Source organism: Clarias gariepinus, chromosome 3 (assembly GCF_024256425.1).
Source record: "Clarias gariepinus isolate MV-2021 ecotype Netherlands chromosome 3, CGAR_prim_01v2, whole genome shotgun sequence".
Taxonomy (NCBI): domain Eukaryota; kingdom Metazoa; phylum Chordata; class Actinopteri; order Siluriformes; family Clariidae; genus Clarias; species Clarias gariepinus.
Window position 1 is genome coordinate 14,773,574 of NC_071102.1, and position 22,399 is coordinate 14,795,972.

The 22,399-nt window shown below is 42.7% G+C and overlaps 1 protein-coding gene across 1 annotated transcript in view; it reads left to right on the forward strand.

Moving 5' to 3' along the window:
* The first annotated feature begins 2,134 nt into the window (after window positions 1-2,134).
* Window positions 2,135-22,399, forward strand: part of creb3l1 (cAMP responsive element binding protein 3-like 1) — a 41,237-nt gene continuing 20,972 nt past the window's right edge. The window contains exons 1-3 of the mRNA XM_053491432.1: window positions 2,135-2,454; window positions 17,781-17,985; window positions 22,042-22,211. Of these exons, the coding sequence (XP_053347407.1) occupies window positions 2,353-2,454; window positions 17,781-17,985; window positions 22,042-22,211 (477 nt within the window). The 5' untranslated portion in view covers window positions 2,135-2,352. The remainder of the gene's footprint in view (window positions 2,455-17,780; window positions 17,986-22,041; window positions 22,212-22,399) is intronic.

A 22,399-nucleotide genomic window follows, 5' to 3' on the forward strand; every position in this document is an offset into this window, starting at 1 on the left:
ACACTGGTTTGATCATCATGTTTACCTGGGTTTCCTTTGTGTTCTTCACAACAGTGTTCCTCCCTGCCCTGTGCCCAGTGGATCCAGATCCACCATGAAACTTAAACCATTACACAATTACTAAATATGACTAAATAAAAGGTAAATCATCCACCAACCACTAAAGCTATGTGCTTTACAGTACACTCCTTGTCAATTAAATTCTTAAACCCAGTGGACATGTAAACTAACCCATTGTCTGTAAATGGCCTTTAGACTCAAGTGTCCTTAAGAGGTTTTTATCTCATGTTCATAAAAATGATATACAGTACTATTAATTAGTCTGTTAAGATGCCCTAGGGATGACTTCCTTAGGGGAGAGAGAGAGAGAGAGAGAGAGAGAGAGAGAGAGAGAGAGAGATTATATTACACAGTGACAGTGAGCAAGATGCTATTGTGTGTGCATGAGATGCAAATTGTCCCAACATTTTAATTAATTAATGTGTACAACATTTAAGAGGGGTGTATACAAACAGCCTGTCATTGGTGTACATAAAAAATAAATTACGCTCCCGTTTAAGTATTTAAGTATGTGTCCCTCATGGTCTAGTGGCTGGGATTTGGTGCTCACACCAGCGCGGCCCGGGTTCTATTCCCGGTCAGGGATTTAACTTCGTGAAGAGGTGTAGCTCAGTGGTAGAGCATCTGACTATAGATGAAGCACTCCCTGGTTCAAATCTGGGTGCTCTCTTTAAGTTAAAATGAGTTTGGGGTAGTGATAGCCCAGAAAGTTAAGGCACTGAGTTCTTTATTGGAAGGTTTGCAGTTTATAGATGGGTGCCAGCAAAACAGCATAGGTCACTGATGATTTTGAAAAAATTAAGCTTTCATAGAAGCCTTTAGATGGCTTTAGACATCAAACTGTCTATTTGGGTTTTCAGATATATCTGGTAAAACTCTCAAAATTAGCATTTTTTATTTATTTTATCAAATGGAAACAACCAAAAAAAAAAAAAAATCATGTGATCATGTGTGTCTGTGCTATTTCTCTGCCCATGTCACTCCCCCCTTTTTTTCGCTCAGTTATGTTTGTATAGTTGGTTAAAATGACATTAAATTCAGTTAATCATATTGTCTGTGTTGCGCTCAAAAAAAGGTTATGCCACTCTACACTTCATTAAGTTTCTAATTGTTAATATTTTAATGTTTTACTGAGTGCTATTGGTTATAGGTAGGGTTTGGGAAGACTTCATAGATATCTATATCAATAAAAAAAAAGGTTTTGCCTGTACATTGGTCAGAACTCTTCACGTTTTATCCATTGGATGGCCTGAAACCTGTCTTAGACAAATATTCTGTCTGTCTGTCTGTCTATATGTCAGTTCAGCCAGATTTTGTCACAGCATCATGCAAAACTGTCTCAACTGAATTTAATGAAACTTCAGTCAGTACTTCGGTATATGCCTGAAGATAAACTTGCACCATAAGTGCAGTTATGAGCAGTTTTGTGCCAGATTAGAGAACGAAATTTTTGACAATGGGCGCATCTTAAATAGACCGCTGGACAGAATTAGACTATGTACCTGAAATTTAACCTGCAGCATAAAAGTGAAATCAAAATGTTGAGTAAAAGCGATGTTATGAACAGTTATGTTCCGGATTTAATAATCTACTTTAGAATAAACTACTTGCTCAATGTGAACACACATCTGCGCCAATAGATATTAATTAGAAAAGATAAACTGAATATTCTTCACGGTTCTTAGTTCATATTTTCACCACTGATAGAACAACGCTGAAGTGAATTTTAACACACTGGAGTCGTTTAAAAAAAAATCTTAAGTTTTTTTCGCTTACTGAACAGGGAGTGTACGGGGAAATAAGTACAACTTAGTTTTAACAAAGGCATGAATAAGTTAGACAGAAGGCTGATTACATTTAAGCCGATCATTTTAGTTTTAGTTTTAACCATTTAACTAAAAGGTTTAAACCCCAGAGTAAAATGAGTACTGTCTCTTTAAGGACATAGAGCGGTAGGCGTGACCGGAGCGTGTTTAAACGGCGAGGAGTGGGCGGGGCTCATTATAATATTAATAAGCTCGGCTGCGTCTTGGGGACAACGCTGATGAATGAGGCATTTAGCAGAGACACGCACGCACGCACGCACGCGCACGCGGCTCGTGAAGCGGACTGAGTGAATCCCGCAGCAGCGCGTTACTCCGCCTCGGATGAAGGAGACATCACCGATCAGACCCCTGCGAGTGGCTTAGCCTGCACCAGGGCTGAGATTTCCTGTCTGATTTCATCAGTGTGCAGCTTTTCTCCCAGCTGAGACCTGATCATTTATCCAATCGAGTTCAGTTCATCGCCAGGATGGACACCATATTGGACAGTTTCGCCCCGGACAAACTTTTTCAAAATCCCAACCTGTTGGACCTGGAGGACCTGAACGAGTCCGACTTCCTCAGTAATGTGGTGAGTACTGATTCTCCTCATATTGATCATTTCCTGCAACTGGTTCATCTAAAGAAAAAAAAATGATAATCAAGAACACTTTTATAAGATTGTATTGGTTATAAGATGTCTTTATAATAAAATAAAATTAAATCACTATATATATATATATATATATATAAACTGTCATTAGACGTCCATGAGTGCACCGCTTTATTTGCAGGTCTTGGTGCACATTTGCTCACTTGCATGTTTGTTTGTCATTCTCCTGCAAATTAAGTCTAAACAAAAAGTCTGGAGTTAGCCAGCTGTGAAGTTTGCACAGCTGGGACAGCGGAAGCGCTTTCCTCCAGTACCAATGGGCGGGGCTTTGAACCAACTGGGCGGAGTTGAACGTTGTGCACTTATTAGGCCACGCCCCCAAAGAAGCCCAGATCCTGGTTCTTGCATCCGGCTCCTGAAGAAGCTGCACACAGCAGGCTGAGGGTCTGCACTGAGATCAAAGGCTACACACAAGTAAACTGCAACATTTTAATTAGAGATGTTTCACACATCAGCTAGAGGGCTAGAACATCACTCCTTGGTTTTCATGCTCTGCTTTGATGTGTCTCTTGTCTGCCATTCTCAGCTCCATTTAATCTTATGATCATAATCGTCGAAAATGTACTAACACCAACAGTGTCAATGACACTTTTTCGAAAAAAAAAAGTTTGGATTCAGATTGTTCCAGAATGTTCCTTTCCAACCACATGCAATACCTTCACCTGATCATCACATCATTTCATTCAATTCAATTCAATCGATGCAGTGCTTTTACCAAGGCTCACCAAGAAAGCCAGAGGTGACAGCTACGAGGAAAAAAATCTCACTGCCATGACCTGTAGAACAAACTTTGAAACTCAAAAGGTATCCTGTTCTGTTTTGGGTGACATGGATAATGAGATTATACATCATTACTCAAACCACTGTATAAATCAGGTGATGCTAAGTGAGCTGAAAGGACATTCAGTACGAGTGTCATAGGCCTTATGTTTACGGCAGCTGGTAGAAATCTATAGTCACCAGGTGAGACTATAAGTATTTCAGATACCAAAGCCAGGGCAAATCTTTATTTATCTACAGCAGCATATCTCTCCAGTGCAGAAATCTCTCCTGTTCTGCTGTCAGGTTAAATCAGTGCAGTATTAATAAGTACCACAAGAGTGCCGAGGAGTAGCATCCATATGTGATTCATTAATACCCCCCCTCGGGCATGGCTTGATTTGGTCAATGACGCACTCATGCCAGGCACAAGCTAGTCCTCAGTAAGGCCTGAGACATAAACAGTGCATGCTCGGGTATACGCGTCCAGGCAAGACCAGGCAGCCTTTATTTAGGCTTTGACCTTTTTTGCTTCACAGAAGCTGATGAATATCAGGCCACTGAAATGAAACAGCTTGCAGTCTGTAAGGTACGACATCCACAGACAAGCAGCCTACTGTTGTCCCAAACTGCCTCAATGTTCAACCTAGGATCTTTTGGTAACCGCTCTAAGAGTTCACCCTGTGTTAGGGCTGACTTGACCGGTGGTGTGTGTGTGTGTGTGTGTGTATATATGAATGTGTATTTACGTCTACAAAGGATTCAGTCCAGATGTCTGGTGCTTAGTAGCAGCTGTGCGAGTCAAGTCCTTGCTAATATAATGCTGAGAGCGGAAAAATAAAAACATGCAGCGAGAATAAGAGAGGGGATGTTAAAAGGTCTTGGTAAGTTAACTGCTAGATGCATATGTTTATGCCGCAGCTGGAGAGAGAGAGAGAGGGGGGGGGGGGCACCAGAATTATGTGTGTGTATGAGTGCTCTGTGTGTCGCTCTGCTCTGAGGTGAGTATGTGAGATTCTTGCCCTGACAGGTTCAATGAATAGCTTACTTTGTTCCTTCAGGGAAGAAGCAACATTTAGTACCCCCAGTCTACACACACACACACACACACACACACATGCACACCCCACACCCCACACCCTTAGGCATAGATAATAGAGTGCATTTGTTTTACTCTGCCATTATGGGGTATAAGTGTAGGTGGGTCATTTCAGAGATTTATTTATAACCAGGAATTCCTTCACTCTGTGGTTGTGTGTGTGCGTGTAGACCCAAAGTTTAGGGTAATTGCACGGCTCATGTTTATGGGTGGAAGTCACATTCTACTGTTTGTTTAAGATCCTGCTGGACTTGGAAGAAGTTGAGCAGAAAGATGTTGATTTTATTAAAGTCACTAACTTCTTTTATGCCCAGGTTTATTTTGAGAATGAGAGATTATAGTGCACTAATTACATTTGTAGTGTTATTGCGTTATCCTGAAATAGAAACAAAAATTAATCACTGCCTAAATTGGAAAAACAGTCAATTTCCCTCATTTTTCTACAGTATGCATGTGTGTGTGTGGCTTTAATAGAGGTATACAGTGTTTATTGACATGGGGAGAGACGGGAGATCAGAAAACATGTCCACAGCTAGGATCTATAAATATATCTCAGTATACAGTATATCTGGCCATGCTCCTGATCACACAGATAGCTAGCTAGTCGATATAAGTAAACGAATTAGCTTTCTCAAACATTCATTTTTTTAAGTACTGCTTGCGGGAGACGCCCCTCCATGATTTTGGACTGTGGGGGAAACCGGAGTACCCAGAGGAACCCACAGAGCACAGGGAGAATCTGCAAACTCCGCATGTGCAGACCAGATACACAATTTACACCCCCAATCCAAGAGTGTGAGGCAACTGTGCTAACCGCTAACCATCTTGCTCTAGCTTTCTAATAAAATGAGTAACAGTAACCTGTTAAACATGCTGTTAGCGGAAAAACAATCAACAACAAAAGTCGACTTTTATATAACAGAACGCACCAATGCTTTTTATTCCACTACAGTCAATTTTCCAAAGATTGACAGGGCCGTGGTGGGGCAGGTGGTTGAGATTTCAGGTTAGTGATCAAAGGGTCAGGGATTCTGCCAGGTAGCTCCTTTTGGGTCATTGGTACTGTATGAACTCTAACCCTGCAACCCAAGCCAGTGCATACAGTTCTGGTCCCAAGCCCGGTTAGGGAATGGGAGGGTTGCAACAGGAACGGCATCCGGCGTAAAACCTGTCCCAGATCTTGCGAATCAAACAAAATGGTGACTCCGTTGATAAACGTGAAAAAATTGACATTGCGGGACTTAAACATTGCAAAGCATTCACATGCTCAAGGCCTTCTATAAAACTGGAGCTCTTCTTACAACAACCTTCACCACATTAATGACACATAACCAGGTGTATGTTTTTATTCCTTGGTAAGTTATGACTTTCTATAGTGGAGCAGGCACCAAACTAATCTGTGATTGGCACTATTGCCTCTCACCTCCCGGGTTGAGGGGTCGAATCTCACCTCTGGTCTGTGCATGGAGCTTGCATGTTCTCCCTCAGAGAATTCTGGTTTCCTCCCAGAGTCTAAATATGGACTGCAGGCTGATTGCTGTTTCTACATTGCCATTAGTGTGTAATTGGGTGTGTGAGTTTCTGTGTCATTTGATGGGCTGGCGCCCCGTCCACTGTTTTACTCCGTCATCCTCTCTGGGACAGGCTCCAGGCCGCTTGCGACCTGAAATTAGGATTTCAACTACAGCCAGAATTACTGTCAGAACTTCTGTTATGGACAATTAATCAACACTTTTTACGACCATTAGAGTATAAAGAGTCTAATCTAAAACCAATCATCTCTAACATTTAAAACCAGTGGGTCGGAAACGTGAGATCAGGAGTTATGAAAAAGTACACTTTTTTTTATTTTTATATATATATTCTTTCTTCTGTGACGCACTGTAACAGCTACGTCAGTTCATAGAAAATTGGCATGCCGCAGACCCGGCAAGCTTATTTGCATAATGCATTTTGTGAGCCTTTGTTCCATGCGAGTGCGGTTTGCTAAGTATGTCTGAATCCCTTTTATAAACAACAGTTACGGCACTTACAGGTCGGGCGAGTCTCACCTGTCCTGAACAGTAAAGAACCAGTAGGTGTGTTTGCAATGTTCTGTGATGTTCTGTGATTGTAGAGTCATGAAAGGAAAGGTCATGCTAGTCTTATGGGAACCTATTTTTCTAATGCGATCTAATTCCTGATCCTTACAAACAGGTCAAGTAAAGCGAAACAACTCTCAGTACATTTGTAACGCTTTAATTTAACAAATTCATCTGATTAGTATCTGTTTTTTTTTTTTTACTGCCTGTGATGATGGGAAACGATACTTCTAGGAGTTGTAGGAGCTTTGGCATCCAAGCCCGATGCTTTGGGGATTTTAGGAGTGTCAGAGAGGAGGAAGAAGGAAAGCGGAGATGGTGGAGGAGAGAATCATCTTAAAGGGAGGAGAGGAGATGGGAGATGCATTCCTGCACTCCAGACTACAATGAGGGTTTAGAATACTTAGATCATTTCCAATATACACAAAGAGAAGGAGAAGGGATGATGGAGGAGAGAACCATGTGCATTACTCTCAGGTTCATTTTACTTCATGCCAAGCATTTTACCTTTAACTGAAGTTCATTCCCTGGAAATAGATTGAAATTGACGAATGGTTTACTTCTCCCTGGCTTTTTACCATGTGTCAGATTTAGTTTCAATTTCACTGCTTTACAGCAGCCACCTGTTAGACGTTATTTACGTCTCTGAGTAATGAACTGAAAAGAATAACAATAGCCCCCTACGGCTGAACGTCGTTGCGTAACATTTCGACAGCAGCATTGTTAGCCTGTCGTGGTTCTGACGGTGTTCTTGCGTGATGACGTCATGGAGTTTGGCATCAAAAGGTTAAATATGCATATCTCTTGACTCCATCACAGATGAGGACAATTAGACAGAGTGAGGTGTTTTCTCTATCTCTCTCTCTCTCTCTCTCTATACTCACTCACTCTTCTGAAAGCTGCACCCCTTTCCTTGGCTAAAAAAGCTTTAGACAAAAGGTTCGGAAGGTATCTTTAGCTGCGTTGACTCTAAAGTGACCAGTTGGTACTGGTTTAAAAGAGAACTCCTAATCATTTCTTTTCCCCTCTGAGTCTCCAATGTGCCCTGAACATACTGTATATAGATCACTTACTCACCATCTGTATCGCCTATCCTGTATACAGGGGGCCTGGAGCCTATCGCAGGAGACTTGGGTCATGAGGCAGGGGACACCCTGGACGGGGTGACAATCAATCGCAGGGCACACACACATACACATACTCATTCACACAGGGAAATTTGGGAAAACCATGTGGGAGGGAAACTGGAGTACCCAGAGGAACCCCAACAAGCACGACAAGAACATTAAAACTTCCATGCACACAGACGGGAATCGAACCCGGACCCTGTAGCATAATGCTAGCAAGTAGATTTCAGATCAGATAGAGCGGACCTACAGCACCCACAGCACTGGGCGGATACAGTGCAGTTACCTGTCGCTCAGAGAAGAGAGATCGTTGTCATGTCCCGCGGCTCTGAGAACCTAGGGGTCGTTAAGCTAGCTGAGATTTCCTAGGGTGGTGTAGATGAAGCTGTCTCACGTCAATTCGATGCAAGTGCAATACTTCACATTCTTGAAAGAAAGCGAACAGAAACCCGTTTTCTTTTTGGTTTTCTACTTTCTAATAGAAGTCTTACAGTACAGTAAATCATTACAGTAGAAGCCTGACAATGAAATGTTAGAAGGTCTTCCCTAGGCGTATAACATCATATTAAATTCTGGAGCCCTGAAGAAATACAATGAAAAGTTATTCTGGTTCCTTTCATTTTCTCGAAGGTTATGCGGTACGAGGCACTTAACGCCACATTTATTTCGAGCGAAGCTGACTACATTGGTTATGCATAACTATCAATTATTTGGTCTGAAAAAGGAAACAGCATCCCACGAAGAACTAATTACAAAGATTTACATCTAAATTTACAAGTACCTTTGACCCAAGAAGTTCATAAGAGTTTGTGTGGTTCATTGAGTGACCTAACAACTGCCTTCCATTATAGGCATCTTGCAAAGCAAAGGGTTTTGAAATTTAGATTCCTGTCTTATGCTGTAGAATCTTTACATGTGCTTTAGAGAAAATAAATACAGATTTGGACCTTTAACTCCAATACACTTATCTAATACCTCTAATAAAGGCCATTTGAGGTATTGTGTTTATGGTCCTGTTAACATATCTGTTTAAGAATCATGTTGTAATAATAAATAGTTAATGCCATTGTTATTAATAATTTACAATTATTAATAAATGCCATGATTGTGGTGCCATTGGTTTTCTACTGATATTACATTTAGAGATAGGGGCGTTCAAGTCAAACCAGGACCACTGCAGTCGCTCCCAGGAACATACGGCGAGTGAAATACCTGATCTTTGAAAATCCATGGATTTGCCAACTCGCTAAAGAGACACATCTGTCATTGGGAACCGTACATACAATTATTCACCAACAGCACTTGCACTTTACAGGAACTTGGCTTGGAGTTATTGCCACATCCCCCGTACAGTCCTGACCTCACTCCAAGCCATTTCCACATGCTTGGGCCATTAAAGGAGTTCCTGGGAGGCTAGTATCTCAGATGGGAAGCATGGCTCTGGGTTACTGAGAAATGTATGGTATTCAAGTACTAGTGAAGTGCAATAACGTAGGAGGGGATTATATAGAGAAATTAAGTGAGTCTTATACAGTAACTGTGCTCTGTTATTCTGCACAATAAAAAGTCCCGGTTTGACATGAACACCCTTTATATGAAAAGTAAAGGTAAATGATGTGGGTAAATGACGTCAATCTTTTAAACGTAACTTTATGAGGATTCATTTGAACTTAACTTATCCAACAACATTCACTCGACCATGTTACCCGAACATTAAAATATTTGGTGCAGGATGTTTAGCAGGATCAGCATACAAATGTCCTGAATATCATGGGAGGGAATTTATTTGTTATTTTTTTAGGGTTTTTTTTTCATCCTCCTGTCATTTTTTTCAACATTATTAAAGATACTGACTCACTTTGAAGTATTATCTGAACACAAATTATTAATTAATTTTAGGAACATAATCATTTCAACGTGGAGCATTTAGCAGGTCCGTATGGTCCTCCTGACATTATGGAGGATGACAGTTAACCACATTTTGTGCTGATTAAAAAAATCAGCTGTTTCAAATCTGTTACAGATTAAACAGCAAAATGCTGCCTGTGTCAAAAACCAAATCTAGCAGTAAGTGAGATTTTTACATGAGGTCTCCCACTTCCACTGTTTGAAAAGCAAAAATTGAATGGCACCACGCTCATGCTATCACCCAATCATAGCTCCGGTAGCAGTAACAGTGCATCCCAACCTTACACTAAACCTAGAGTAAATCGCAGAGACATTTCCTGCCGCTTGGGTTAATAGCAGTGTAATTTTACTGACTTACAGATATTGTTGGGTTTTAGCTGCTCCACACGCCACTTGAATTAGAGACACACACTGCAAGATGTGACACTGATGTATGGTTTGGTTAAATCAGATACAAATATATACCAGACACACACACACACACACACACACACACACACACACACACACACATAAATACCATGCTTCCCATTCAGGCTTTATTCTTGTCCAAACACTTCAGGGGAGAAGATAAAACTGGAGCACACTGGTAGGATGGTGCAGGCTTACAACAGACTAAGGTTTAGGATTTGGATTCAGTTATACGGCATCCCCAGCAGTAAGGCATGTCTGGTTTAGGAATGTACACAGTAGTTTTTCATTTTGTCAGTCATTTTTGCAGTGGCATTTGAGCTCTTGAACCTGCCCCAGGTTCACATCAGACCCCCCATACGAGGGCTTTTAAAGAATGTGTTCCTTCCAGGCGGAGAGCAAACATGGTAGACAAGTGCAATGTTTGCAGAAATCCCTGAGGTCATTTACATATGGATCGTCTCTGTTTTCCTATGCAAGTTAGCGAGAACATAGGGGGTTATGTTCAATCCTAAAAAAAAAAAAAGGACTTTTATTATAAAATAATATCTATGCAATATTCTGTATAGACACTGGCATTTATATGACATTATGCATATTTATTGTTCAGCAGATAAACCGTAGTTTAGGAAACTGAAGACCTACTCCATTTGGCTAGTTGGGTTTGGGTCAGACCTTTATTTGACTGTTTTATTTTGAGAAAACTCAAATCCACTTAAATGAAGAGGAAAAAGGGAGCAATGTGACAGCGTAGGTAACCAGAGGAAGGTCTGAGGATTCAGAGGCCCACAGGAAATCATGTTTAATTTGTGATCTGTGATGGAGAGTAAAATACCACCTCGATGCAAATCTGAAGGAGTGGAATGATATATTTCGCTCATGATACTGGTGTAACGATTCCTGATTTGATTTGTTTCTTGGGATATTTTAAACAAAAGACTATTGCTCTTTTTTCCTGTATATTAAATGATTCACGAGAATGCATTTTGTTTGTAAAAAAAACAAGGATTGATTGAAACATAACGAGCAGCACCTGAGTTGACACTGTAACTAGAAATAGAGCTCCAAGGACAGCTAAAATGTGTAACCATACAACCTATATTGTGCATTGCAAACCGAAGCTATTGATCAATGGGTTGTGCGGATTTGGATCTCTGGATTTCAACTGGATTGGATTCATAAATAATATAATCCTGATGTACATTGTGAACTGCACGTTCCATCGGTTTTTCTGCATATGGTTAAGTCTCCATGTGCCATCTGGCACCGAAGGCGATGAATACTTCCCACCCCTGGAGAGAAATCCATTGTTTCAGTTTCTTACGGGATCAGGCTGCAGTTTGGCGCCCTGATTGTATCTAAGCAATTAAGAATGAAGGGCCTTGCACAAGGGCCCGGCAGTGACGTCTCGGCAGCGCTGGAGTTCGAATCAGAGCTCTTCTGATCAGCAGTGCACCAACTCCACTTTCCCTGCCTCCATTTTTTTTTATTATTGAAAAATAACCCTATTTTTTTAAGCAACACCCTTACAGACTTGTACGGCAGTGAAAATCCAGACAGAAGCCGTCGGCCCCTGGTGGTTACTGGATGGGGGAAGGGAAACAGAAGTCCATGACGTCTGCCTCTTCCCCTGACTAACTGTCTGCTGTGGTTGTGGTTCCCCAGCCTCTGTGCCGGATGGCAGAGTTAAGAACGATCTAAGGCTGGAATTAGAAAACCAGCAACAGGACAAGGAGGAGGAAGAGGCAGAAGAGGAGGGATGAGAGAGCGAGAGAAAGAGAGGGAGGGAGGGAGAGACTGGGAGGTACAGCACCACTTCAGAAGGGAGAGCCAGGATTTGGGAATAAATCTGTGTCTGACTGTGACTGGAAATAGACAGAGGAAGAAACTCATGCTCACCTTTTTTTCCCCCCCTCTGTGCACGCTCTGCACCTCTGGATTTCTCCCTCGTGCCTGCCTCATTAATAAAGCGCAATTAATGAGCGTGACTCCGTGATGATCAGATATTACCCTGAGGGAGCTGGGGCTCTGACAGCGAGTCTGATCTGTCTCAGCTGCTGGGAGCTGTCTGGCATCTGATCTTTCTCAGCTGGGTTCGCTGCTCTGCCAGCAAGAATAAGACTTGTAGAATCTGAGCTGCCATTAAAGCAACAGATGTGTGAGTCTGGAATGAGCTACGAACCTAAGAGAGCATTCCTAAAATAAAATGAAATTAAACAGAAGATGTGTGGGTGTATGCATAATTTATCTTGACATAAATGATGCATCAGCTTGCATTAGACTTGCAGAAGTTACAGAATATTCATCTTAACTCCTGAATGAGTTTCTTCCTCTGCTTCATGCTCTTTCCTCCCAAAGAAATGACTTTCCATTCTTGTGTGACTCATTAACTCAGAACGAGTCGTGTCTGCAGTATTAGGTGTAGTTTTTTCCACACACACACACACGCTCACGTTTCCGCGCTCTTATCGGCCCTTTTGTGTTTTTTTTTTTCCCTGACGTCGCGCTCCTCCATGCGCACCCTGCACGCCTGCTCCCAGAGACGCAACGGACGGCTGCTGCATTTGCATACCTCGCCGTGATTGGCTGGAGCGCAGCCAGGGTGAGAAACCGGCCAATGGAATGTGGTGTGTGTGTCGGGAGGGGGGCGTGGCAGAGTCCAGGCATTCGCCGGCACCTGGAATGCTGCTGTGACTCTGGGATCCTGCGCATTCTGCATGTGTGATCCACCCTGATCCTGCTCTGCTTTTCCACTGAGGGAAGAAAATATCCACAGACCTAAATGGCATTAGCAGCTAGGAAATTCTTCCTTTTTCTCCCCCCTCCCTCCTTTGAAACTTTTTGCACTCACAGATCTCCTTATGATGACAACACAAACACACTAATTGGAGTAAAAAAAAAAAAAATAAGTAAAAAGTGGATATTAAATCCAAATTAATTCACACAATTTATATATACTAGCTGAAGTATCCATCAATAACTGGAAAAGAATTTGTAGAAAGTAAAAATAATCTGATCAGGTTTAATGTAATCAGTGATATTATTATTATTATTATTATTATTATGAGAAGATTATTAAATCCATAATAACAGTTCATAACATTGCTTTTACTCCACATGTTGATTTCACTTTTGGTGCAGGTTAAACTTCAGACAGATATCTAAGTGCTGAAAAAGTTCCATTAAATTCTGTCCAGTGGTCGATTTAAGACGCGCCCACAGTTTGACGCAGTACAAAGTGAAAACTTTCAGTTTGTAAACTCTCACATAGTCAACATGTTGATTTCAATTATGGCACAGGTTTACCTTGCTTTAACTCACTAAACCTGAAATGATTGTTGTTGTTGTTGTTGTTGTTGTTGTTGTTGTTGTTGTTGTTGGTGGTGGTGGTGGTTTTTCGGCTGCTCCCGTCAAAGGGGGTCGCCACAGGGGACCATCCCATCCGTACACAACCCGGCACAGGTTTTACGCCGGATGCCCTTCCTGACACAACCCCCCCATTTTATCCAGGCTTGGGACTGGCACTGCATCCAAGAGCTGGGGTTTGAGCACGGCAGGCGAGAAACCAACCACTGAGCCAAGAAGGAACACTAAACCTAAAACGATTAATGATCATGAATAAATGATCATGCCACTGATATTATTTTACACAGAGTCAACAGTCCAACCTATTTTACTCATGCATTTACCATTCATTCGTTATACATAATGCTTATCCTGTGTAGGCTTGCAGCGGGCCTGGAGTATATCCCAGGGAGCTCAGGGCAAAATGCTGGGCGCACCCTGGATGGGGTGCCAACTTACTGCGGGGCACAAGCACACACACACTTGCACATGACTGGCAATATGGAAATCCCAGTCAGTCTACAGTGCGAGTCTTTGATTTTACCTGGGGAAGGTAACCGGAGTAAGCCAGAAAGCACAGGAAAAGCATGCACACACACACACACACACACACACATCAGGGAGCTGAAATTGAAACCGAATGAGAGTAGGAATTAAAAGTAGTCAAGAGTGGTATCCATCATCACCGCATTATCAAAAAATAATACAGAAACGAAGGACTATAAGTCACAAACGCATTGTGAGTTCCAGAAGCCCCCTTTGAGAACCCCCCCCCCCCCACACACACACACACACCCTCCACACACTAAAACCAGTCATAATATTTAATTCTGTCTTTCATCTTTCAAGCACATAAGCTGGAGTGTTATTGCAAAGCCGAGTTAATGAGTTCCCTTTGTTGTGGTGCACGCGGGACAGAAAGATCTCTTTGAGACGCATTTCAGAAAAGAAGAAGCCTCTCACTCTTCTGCAGAAACATCTCTCTTTATTCATCGTATTACAGTTTAGATAAAAATCAAAGGTTACACAAAGCTAAAACCGCAGCTGTAGCCCTGTGCACACAGGCTGGGGGGCAGTGAGAAAGCACCAACTGCAATTTCTGCACACGTTTCGAACGGGACGCGTCCTGTTCCAGTGTGCGGCTTCTGAATTATAAGCTGTATAAAGTCCTATCTCGTGTAGTGTGGTGGTAGTGTAGTGGTAGTGTAGTGTAGTGGTAGTGTAGTGAGAGGTGGAATCGGAGTGGAGTTCAATTCCATGCTGTTTGTAAAGCAACTTTACCGAGTTGGACTGAATGGAGAGCGTTTGGTTCCTGGGTCAGTAAGAGTATTGACTCAGTTAGACAAGCAGTGTTTGGTGTGTGTTTGTGTGAACCATCTGCACCATCTGAACACACTGAACATTCCCACAGTGGAGCCAGCTGGAGCGCAGACTGACAACACACCCGATATATGGCCATGCGTGGAGCATCTCGCACTCCTGGGACAACTGTCTATTTCCCTAAAGCATTTAATGCAGATAATACCGCGATCCTCGCCTCCCCCTGTCCTCTCTTTCTGTCTCTGTCTTTTGATCTGATCTCACCTGCAAATCCCACCGTCTCCGTACGATCAACATTCTCAGACAGCCAGTCGCTCTCACGTACCGTGTAATTTAGCAAAACTTTTCTTTCTTTTAACGTTCACGCGCTCTGACGCTGCCTGGATCTATCAGATGGATCAAATGCAGCCAGATGTCTCACCATAATCAGTAAAATTAAAAAGTGCGTTTTTATAATCTGTAGTGGAATTTTGAATGAATCAGGTTGAAAGAGTCAGGCAGAAGGAGAGGAGGGAGGGAAGGAGGGAAGAGAAAAGCCCTGTTTCTACTCCTCCAGGTTCTGACTGGAGCTGAGGGAGCTGAGACGGTGCCGAGGCCATCAGGAGGTTACGCGCAATCTCGCTCACCGTCTAGCACCCCACAGAGACCAGGCTGTCCATGTGCCAGTCTGGAATTCACTTCTCTCCCTCGCTCAGTCGCACTCTTTCCATCTGTCTGAATTCCAGATGTGGAATTTCAGAGCTCTTGCATCAGTGCTGTGCTCTTGCATCATCCTGCCCAGTCTGGAGCTGGAAACTGCTCATCCAGAAGATTGCTTATTCAGTACCCATGCAGCCTGATCCGAAGTACTGTAAGGGGGGGAAAAGTTCAGAAAAAGTTCCTTATGAGTTGATAAAGTTGTTCATGGATCAGGTCTTTCTTTGTTTGATACAGAGTTCTTAAAAGAACTTTTCATCCCGGAAGGACGAACTTAAAAACCATTAATATGTGCAGCCGGTGGGTCTGAAGATCATCTCTAGAGTGTCTCAGACAGTCCCAGCCGTGGAAACAGATTACGGCTATTTAGTCTTTTTGCTTGGATATAAAATAATAAATTCATAAATGAAAAAAAAATAAAAGAAAGTGCAAGAGACCAGGTCAGAGACTAATGTGGGACGATTAGGATTGCTAGAAATTAATGATACTTATTTACATATTTAGATTTTTTTTTATGGTACTTTTTTCATAGTTTTAAGTCAGTGTTTTTGGCATCCAGAATTGTTCCGCCATGAATCATCTCTGCTCGGCAAATACTTTGCTGTCAGGTGCTATAAAGAAGCTTTAATGGTTTTAAAAATAAAAGGAACAGCCCTTGAGAGTTGTCTTTAAGACCCATATGTATATATATGTGTGTGTGTGTGTGTGTGCACATATATGACAAATGAAAACGTACAATGTACAATGCATTTAATCTGATGACAAATAAAAAGGAAAATCCTCTATAGTGCTTTTTTTATGATCTACGTATCCTAGGATATTACATTTAAAATTTTTCCCATCTGATTTTCATCTTCTTGAAGGGTGAAAGCGTTGATCGGTGCTGTCTCAGTTAATTATAAGGTCCACATGTTGATGTCCGCCGCCAGATCCGCCACGCAGGAACATCCTGTCGCACATCAAAGAGTCAGGGTGCGACTGTTTATGCTTGTGCCACCGCTCGGCTCTAGTGATTAGACCGCTTCTGAGAACGGGAGTGTTCCATCGGTACGGTGAAGCGCACCCCATAGTCACGGTGTTTACAGGATGCCGTTACTTAAATGCAAGAATTATGGGAGCTGATTGCATGCTCTGTTTGACTTTGACGTTATCAGTGTGAAAGGGTTACAGAACCCACTGTGCTGTTTCTGTTTAATGGAACGCCAGCTGCTGATGATCATAAATTTTAAGAGACAGGCGATCACATTTATCATAATCTATAGGCTTTTATGTAGTTACTATGTTTCCCCAGCATGCAGTCTAAGAGCACGGAAGTATTTTACGGCACCGTTCGCCATACAGTCGTCTGCTAGAGCGGGAACCGTAAAACACTTAACTTCCCCGTGTTACAGAACAGCAAGTTCTATCTATCTTTGCTTATGTGCCTGTCATCAAGCGGTCAAGGGTTTCCGTGGGAACGCACACACCTGTAGAGTGTGTGCCTCATATCCGGGTGACAATGTATAACTGTGGTGTGGGTGTGTGTGTGGGTGTGTGTGTGGGAGAGAGAGAGAGAGTGTAAAAGCTAACGTCACCGGTTGCTGTTACGTGTATTCTGCAGGTGCATCACTCACATACCAGGATGTAAACATCATCAGGTCCTCACACACCTTTGTTACACTCCTGCTCAGCAAACACACCTTCACATAAACGCCTTGCTATTATACACAGTCTTGACGTGTATATGCACACACACACACACACACACACACACACTGTTTGAGTACAAGGTAACACAAGGCTGAAGATGACTGGGTCGTTTATTTCATTTCAGAGACTGGGGTTAAAAAAAGCAAAGATTCCGAAAAGAAAAGATTTTGTGTAAAACAATTGTGTGGCACAAGTAGTTCTAAATTAGATGGTGGGCACTTTATTAAAAAATAAATCAGTGGAATCTGATCAAATATAACAGAAGGTTATTGTGATATTCATCCATTAACAGGTTCTCTTGGATCCAGAGACCTGTCCTGGGAATACTGGGTATAAGACAGGAAGACATTAAACATTAGACTCCCTTATCCGGAGCAACTTACATTTATACCTCTTTAGGCATATAAGGATTAAGGGCCTCACTCAAGGGCCCAACAGTAGCAAGCTGGTGGTGGTGGGGTTTGAACCTTGGACCCGGCGATCACTAGTCCGATGCCTTAACCACTGAGCTACCCTTGCACTTTTGCTTTAAAAAATATTTTTTCCCTTTCATATACAGTACTTATTTGACTTAAAAGTTGTTTTTATTCTTATTTTACTGCACATACATTTGCAAAACTCCTATTGTTCATTTTTGTATAGATATCAATTCCCTGCAGTTTTTTTTTAAATCCTAGTGTCTTTTCATTTGACTTTGGAGTCATGCACGTGTGTATGGTCGTGTTACGTGACGAATCAAAACCGGATCTAATTTTAATAAATATACCTTAGACTCGGCCCGGTTTTTAACGAGCTCTGTCCTACCCCCAGCACTTCTCGGAGCAGATGGAGGATTTCTCCAATGAGCTCTTCAACAGTTTCTTCGATGATCACCTCCTGGCCGAGAGGACGCCGCTGCTGGACATGGAGCTCGAGCCACAGAACCCCGACATCCAGCAGGAGCACAGCTACTCTCTCAGCGGTGACTCGGCTCCCCAGAGCCCCTCCATGCCCATCAAATCAGACGACGACACAGGTCAGACACTCACACACACACACACATACACTGACTGACTGACTTTGCTATAAATTTTATTTTATAGCACTTGATCTTGGCGAAGGACCCACTGGATGCCAGGAATACAGGGTGACAAGACTTGTCTAGGACATGAGCACTCCTCACTCCTCACTCGACTTATTGATATTGTTTAGTGATTCATTTAATCAAAGTGACTTACAACTGAAAGACGAGGACACACAGTCCAACCAGCGAGTCACCATAAGCGTTGCATCTCTGGGAACACTGGCTATTAGTCTCATAATATAGTCCTTATTATCATTAGAGCGTTAACATACATACAGAATGGTTCGAATTATAATGGTTATACTGGTTATGATGGTTATAATGGTTAAATGTACCCTCTTCCTTAAGGACAACAGTAACGTTAGGACACACAGGATTGTATACACAGAGACATGTACATACACACCCATGCATGCACAGAAGCACCAAAAGAAGCGCACACACACACACACACACACACACACAGAGAGAAAGCTTTTTTCCTCCTTTTTGCTGTCTCCAACCTAAAGAAACTGGAAGCAGAAAGAGTCATTATTCTAGATTGCATAAGTGCTGTCTCGCCCCACTCTCACTCTCTGTCTTCGCCTTCTCCTGGAGCTCCAGAGCAGCACAGGGTTCCCTGTCGAAGTTGCAGCTCAGCCTTCCAGAAAAACGCTGGGGATTCCAGGCAAAGGGCCAAAGCACACATTCTCTCTCTCTCTCTCTCTCTCTCTCTCTCTCACTTGCGCTAAGACCAGAGAAGAATGCAATGCAGGCATCAATAAAATAAAGACAGTATCTGCTTTCCAGATTTTTTTCGCTTGAGCTGGAAATGGGGAAAAGTATAAGTGTGCCAGGGAGCAACGCTGAGGAGTGGTGAGGCCTGTGGAAAAATGTTTGGGTTGATTTAAAGTGTTGCATCATCTCAAATTTGCACTCTATATCTGTGTATGAGTTTGTGTGTGAGAGAGAGAGAGAGAAAGAGAGAGAGAGAGTTAGAGAGGAGCAAATGGTGCCTTGGCCTATGGTAAAGCTACAGGACCTCAGGGAGGCCAAGGACATTGATTTATTCATTCATTCATTCATTCATCTTAAGTAACTTTTTTTTTATCTTGATTTGGGTCACAGTGGGAATTTTGTGAATAGTATCTGGAATTTTGAAAGTATTTGGTTGAGAAAAAGGTGGTGTAGTGCTTTAGCAAATGGTTTTAAAGTGTACAGTAGTTTCGCCAGAGGAAACTGAGCAGCTCTTTAAATAAATTTCCACCCCAAATCCTGCAGACTCAATATATTGTATGTTTTGGATATAGAAAAAAAAACTTTCCTTTAAAAAAAAAAAAAAAAAAAATCAGGTCAGTCTGTCCCATCCCTTCTTGCCTCTGGTTTTTAAAACCGTACATAATGGTAGCTGTTAAAGCGGATGCTTGATGTTTTATTGCTCTCCTTTTCCTTGTTTCCACAAAACTAACGAGCATCTCACGTTCTCGCTGCTGGATGTGCGGTAGCTCCGCACTAGAAGAGCTGCTCTAGCTTAAACTTCAAAGCCTACCGGATCCCCTCCGTGCCCCCAGGTGGTAATACCCCTGCAGACTGGCACATGGCTGATTGTTGTATGGGGGCAGCATCACACTGTGGGACGTCTAGTAGGGGTTTGAATGGTTTGCATGCAAAATTGAAATAATTATAGGTAATTTTCCTAAAGGTATTGTGATGGAGGGCTACGAGACACACCCAACTGTGCTTGTGGTTAAGAATGCAAACAATGCCTCCGAGTGGCGCAGTGGTAAAGCGCTCGCCCTATCATCTGGAGATCGCTGGTTTGAACCCCGGGTTTTCCTCTCACAGCCGGAGGCACGGAGAGAGCTGATTGGCCGAGCTCTCTCAGGGGGGAGGGATGAGAGGTACTTGCGCTCCCACATTAATCACGGCTTTACAGCCAATCAGGGGCGTCTGTGAGCTTGCTCACGCTAGCGCTTTCCTCCGAGTGTGTTACTCCGCCCCTAATGGTGCGTGAGCAAGCAGTTCGAAAAGATGCGGTCCGGAGGAAACATGGGATAGTCTTCGCCCTCCCGACTGAGTGGTAGTAGTAGCCTTAATTTGGGAGCCCCCTAGTGACGGGGAGGAATTGGCTATGACTAATATTGGGTAGAAAAAAAAAAAAAAAAAGGCAAACAATACAGGGTATTTCTTCGCAGATGTTTTTTACCGCTACGGTGCAGATTCTCACTCACTTACTCATCTTCTATACTGCTTTATCCAATATTCAGGGTCGCAGGGTCCTGGAGTCTATCCCAGCGTACACCCTGGACGGGGTGCCAATCCATCGCAAGGCACACACACACACACACCAATTAGCCTAACCCGCATGTCTTCGGACTGTGGGAGGAAACCGGAGTACCCGGAGGAAACCCACCAAGCACAGGGAGAACATTTATAAACTCAAAAAGACAGAAATCAAGCCTGGCCAGGAATCGAACCCAGACCCTGGAGATGCAAGGCGACACTGCTAACACTACGCCATCGTGCCGCTGGTGCGGAGTCTGACTTTACATTTTTTCAGCACAGATACTGAGAAGAGACTTGTTTAAATCTGCATCACAGGACCTGACCATTCGAGGGGCATCATGCAGTCAGTTCAGAGAAACTGAAATGTCCCGAGGATCGACCCCTGATACAAAGTAGTAGCTAACGTCAAGCCGGCGACCTGCCTATTTCCTTTCGATCGTGTTAGATTAGAGAGGCTCGAGGGAACGAATCCTTTGTATAAAACGACTCTCTCAGCACGAACCTGATCCTTAGACTTTTCCTTCAAACGAGAGAGAAGCTTTCCTCTCCTGCTGTAATCAGATTCCCGCTGTTCTCTTTCCCTTACATCAAAACCAGCTGTCCCGCTTTTACAAGGGGACGTAATGTTTTATCGATCTCTCCATTGAGGGTACAAACAAAACACAGCGGTGGTAACGAGGTCCCCTGGTTCGGAGGCTGGATTTTATTTTTTTTCCCCCTGCTCTATGAGCTCGATGGGGGCAGCACCACCCTTACACCCCCCGCTTGCTCCTTTTTGCTTATGAGGGGAAAATGTCCACTCGGATCACAGTCCTTTTGCCTGGGACTCATTTTGGGGGGTGGGGGGTGGGGGGGTAATGGAGAGCTGTTTTTTGTTAGCCTTTAGCTCGTAAACACAAACGGAACACTAGGCATGCGTCATGGCCTAGCATTAATGACCAACGCAGCTACTACTGAGACGTGATATATGTCTTGCTGACATGCTTACTAGTTATACACCACTGAGAAAGGTTATATACTCTGTGGATGTTGACAAGCATTTATAAATGTCTGTTTTGATTCGACAAGCGTGAAATCTGGACATTGGCGTTTCACCGTCGTAGTCTGTGATGAATTATGATTAATCACAATTTTATAATACTCAGATTTACTTGTATAACAAACATGCAATGTTGGAATTAAGAAATGGTTGGAGATCAAACTGGTTAGAGGAAACAGATTGTGCAGTTTTGCAATATCTCAAATGAACATTTTAACAGATGTTACATTAAAACATAGTAGTATGGGGTGTGGCAACCTACCGACAGCGGGGTTTAAACCCGGATCCTCAATAACTGAAAAGCAATAACCAAGACCCTTAGTCGTCTGAGCCACCACTCTCACATCTTACGTTTAATGCATTCTTGTCAAAATTGTTCCCCTTGAAAGGTGCACGAGCACAAAACTTTGGTTAAATTTAAACTTCCATATAGGAGCTTTTTATAATGAAACTTGCTATTAGGGTCAAACTTGGCATGTGATTAATTTGTGTTAAAATTAATCACATGTTACAGCGTTAATATTAACTATTAACGCTAGTACAACTTAACTAGATCTTGAACAGATAAACTACTGATTTTACCCAAGCGTTAATATCATATCATTTTATATCATATCATATCATGTTTTTCCTTTCATTGTGGCTTTTCTATCTTTTCTTGTCTTTACACCTAAATATCACTGCATGTCTTTCCCTTTGCACAGAGGGCATGTGGGCATTCAGTCAGGACTTGACCGCCATCCTGGTAAAACAGGAACCCAACCTCTTGTCGGAGCCGTCCCCTGGACCAGCGCCTTCTATGCCAACTTCTAGCAGTGCCACCCAGCCCATCCTGCTCAACCCGCCACCACAGAGACGCCACAATCACGACAAGGTAAGAGCTGAAACATCGCCGTGTAAAGAAAGTATACATACTGGAGCGTTCATAGAGAGTGAGGGAAGTCGAGATACAGTATGTTGTCCACTGGTGCATCATGGGACTGACTTGTCTGCATCAAGTAGATCATGCAACACGGTGACAGATGCCTAAAAAAACTTTACTAGAGACGTTTTATAATTGGT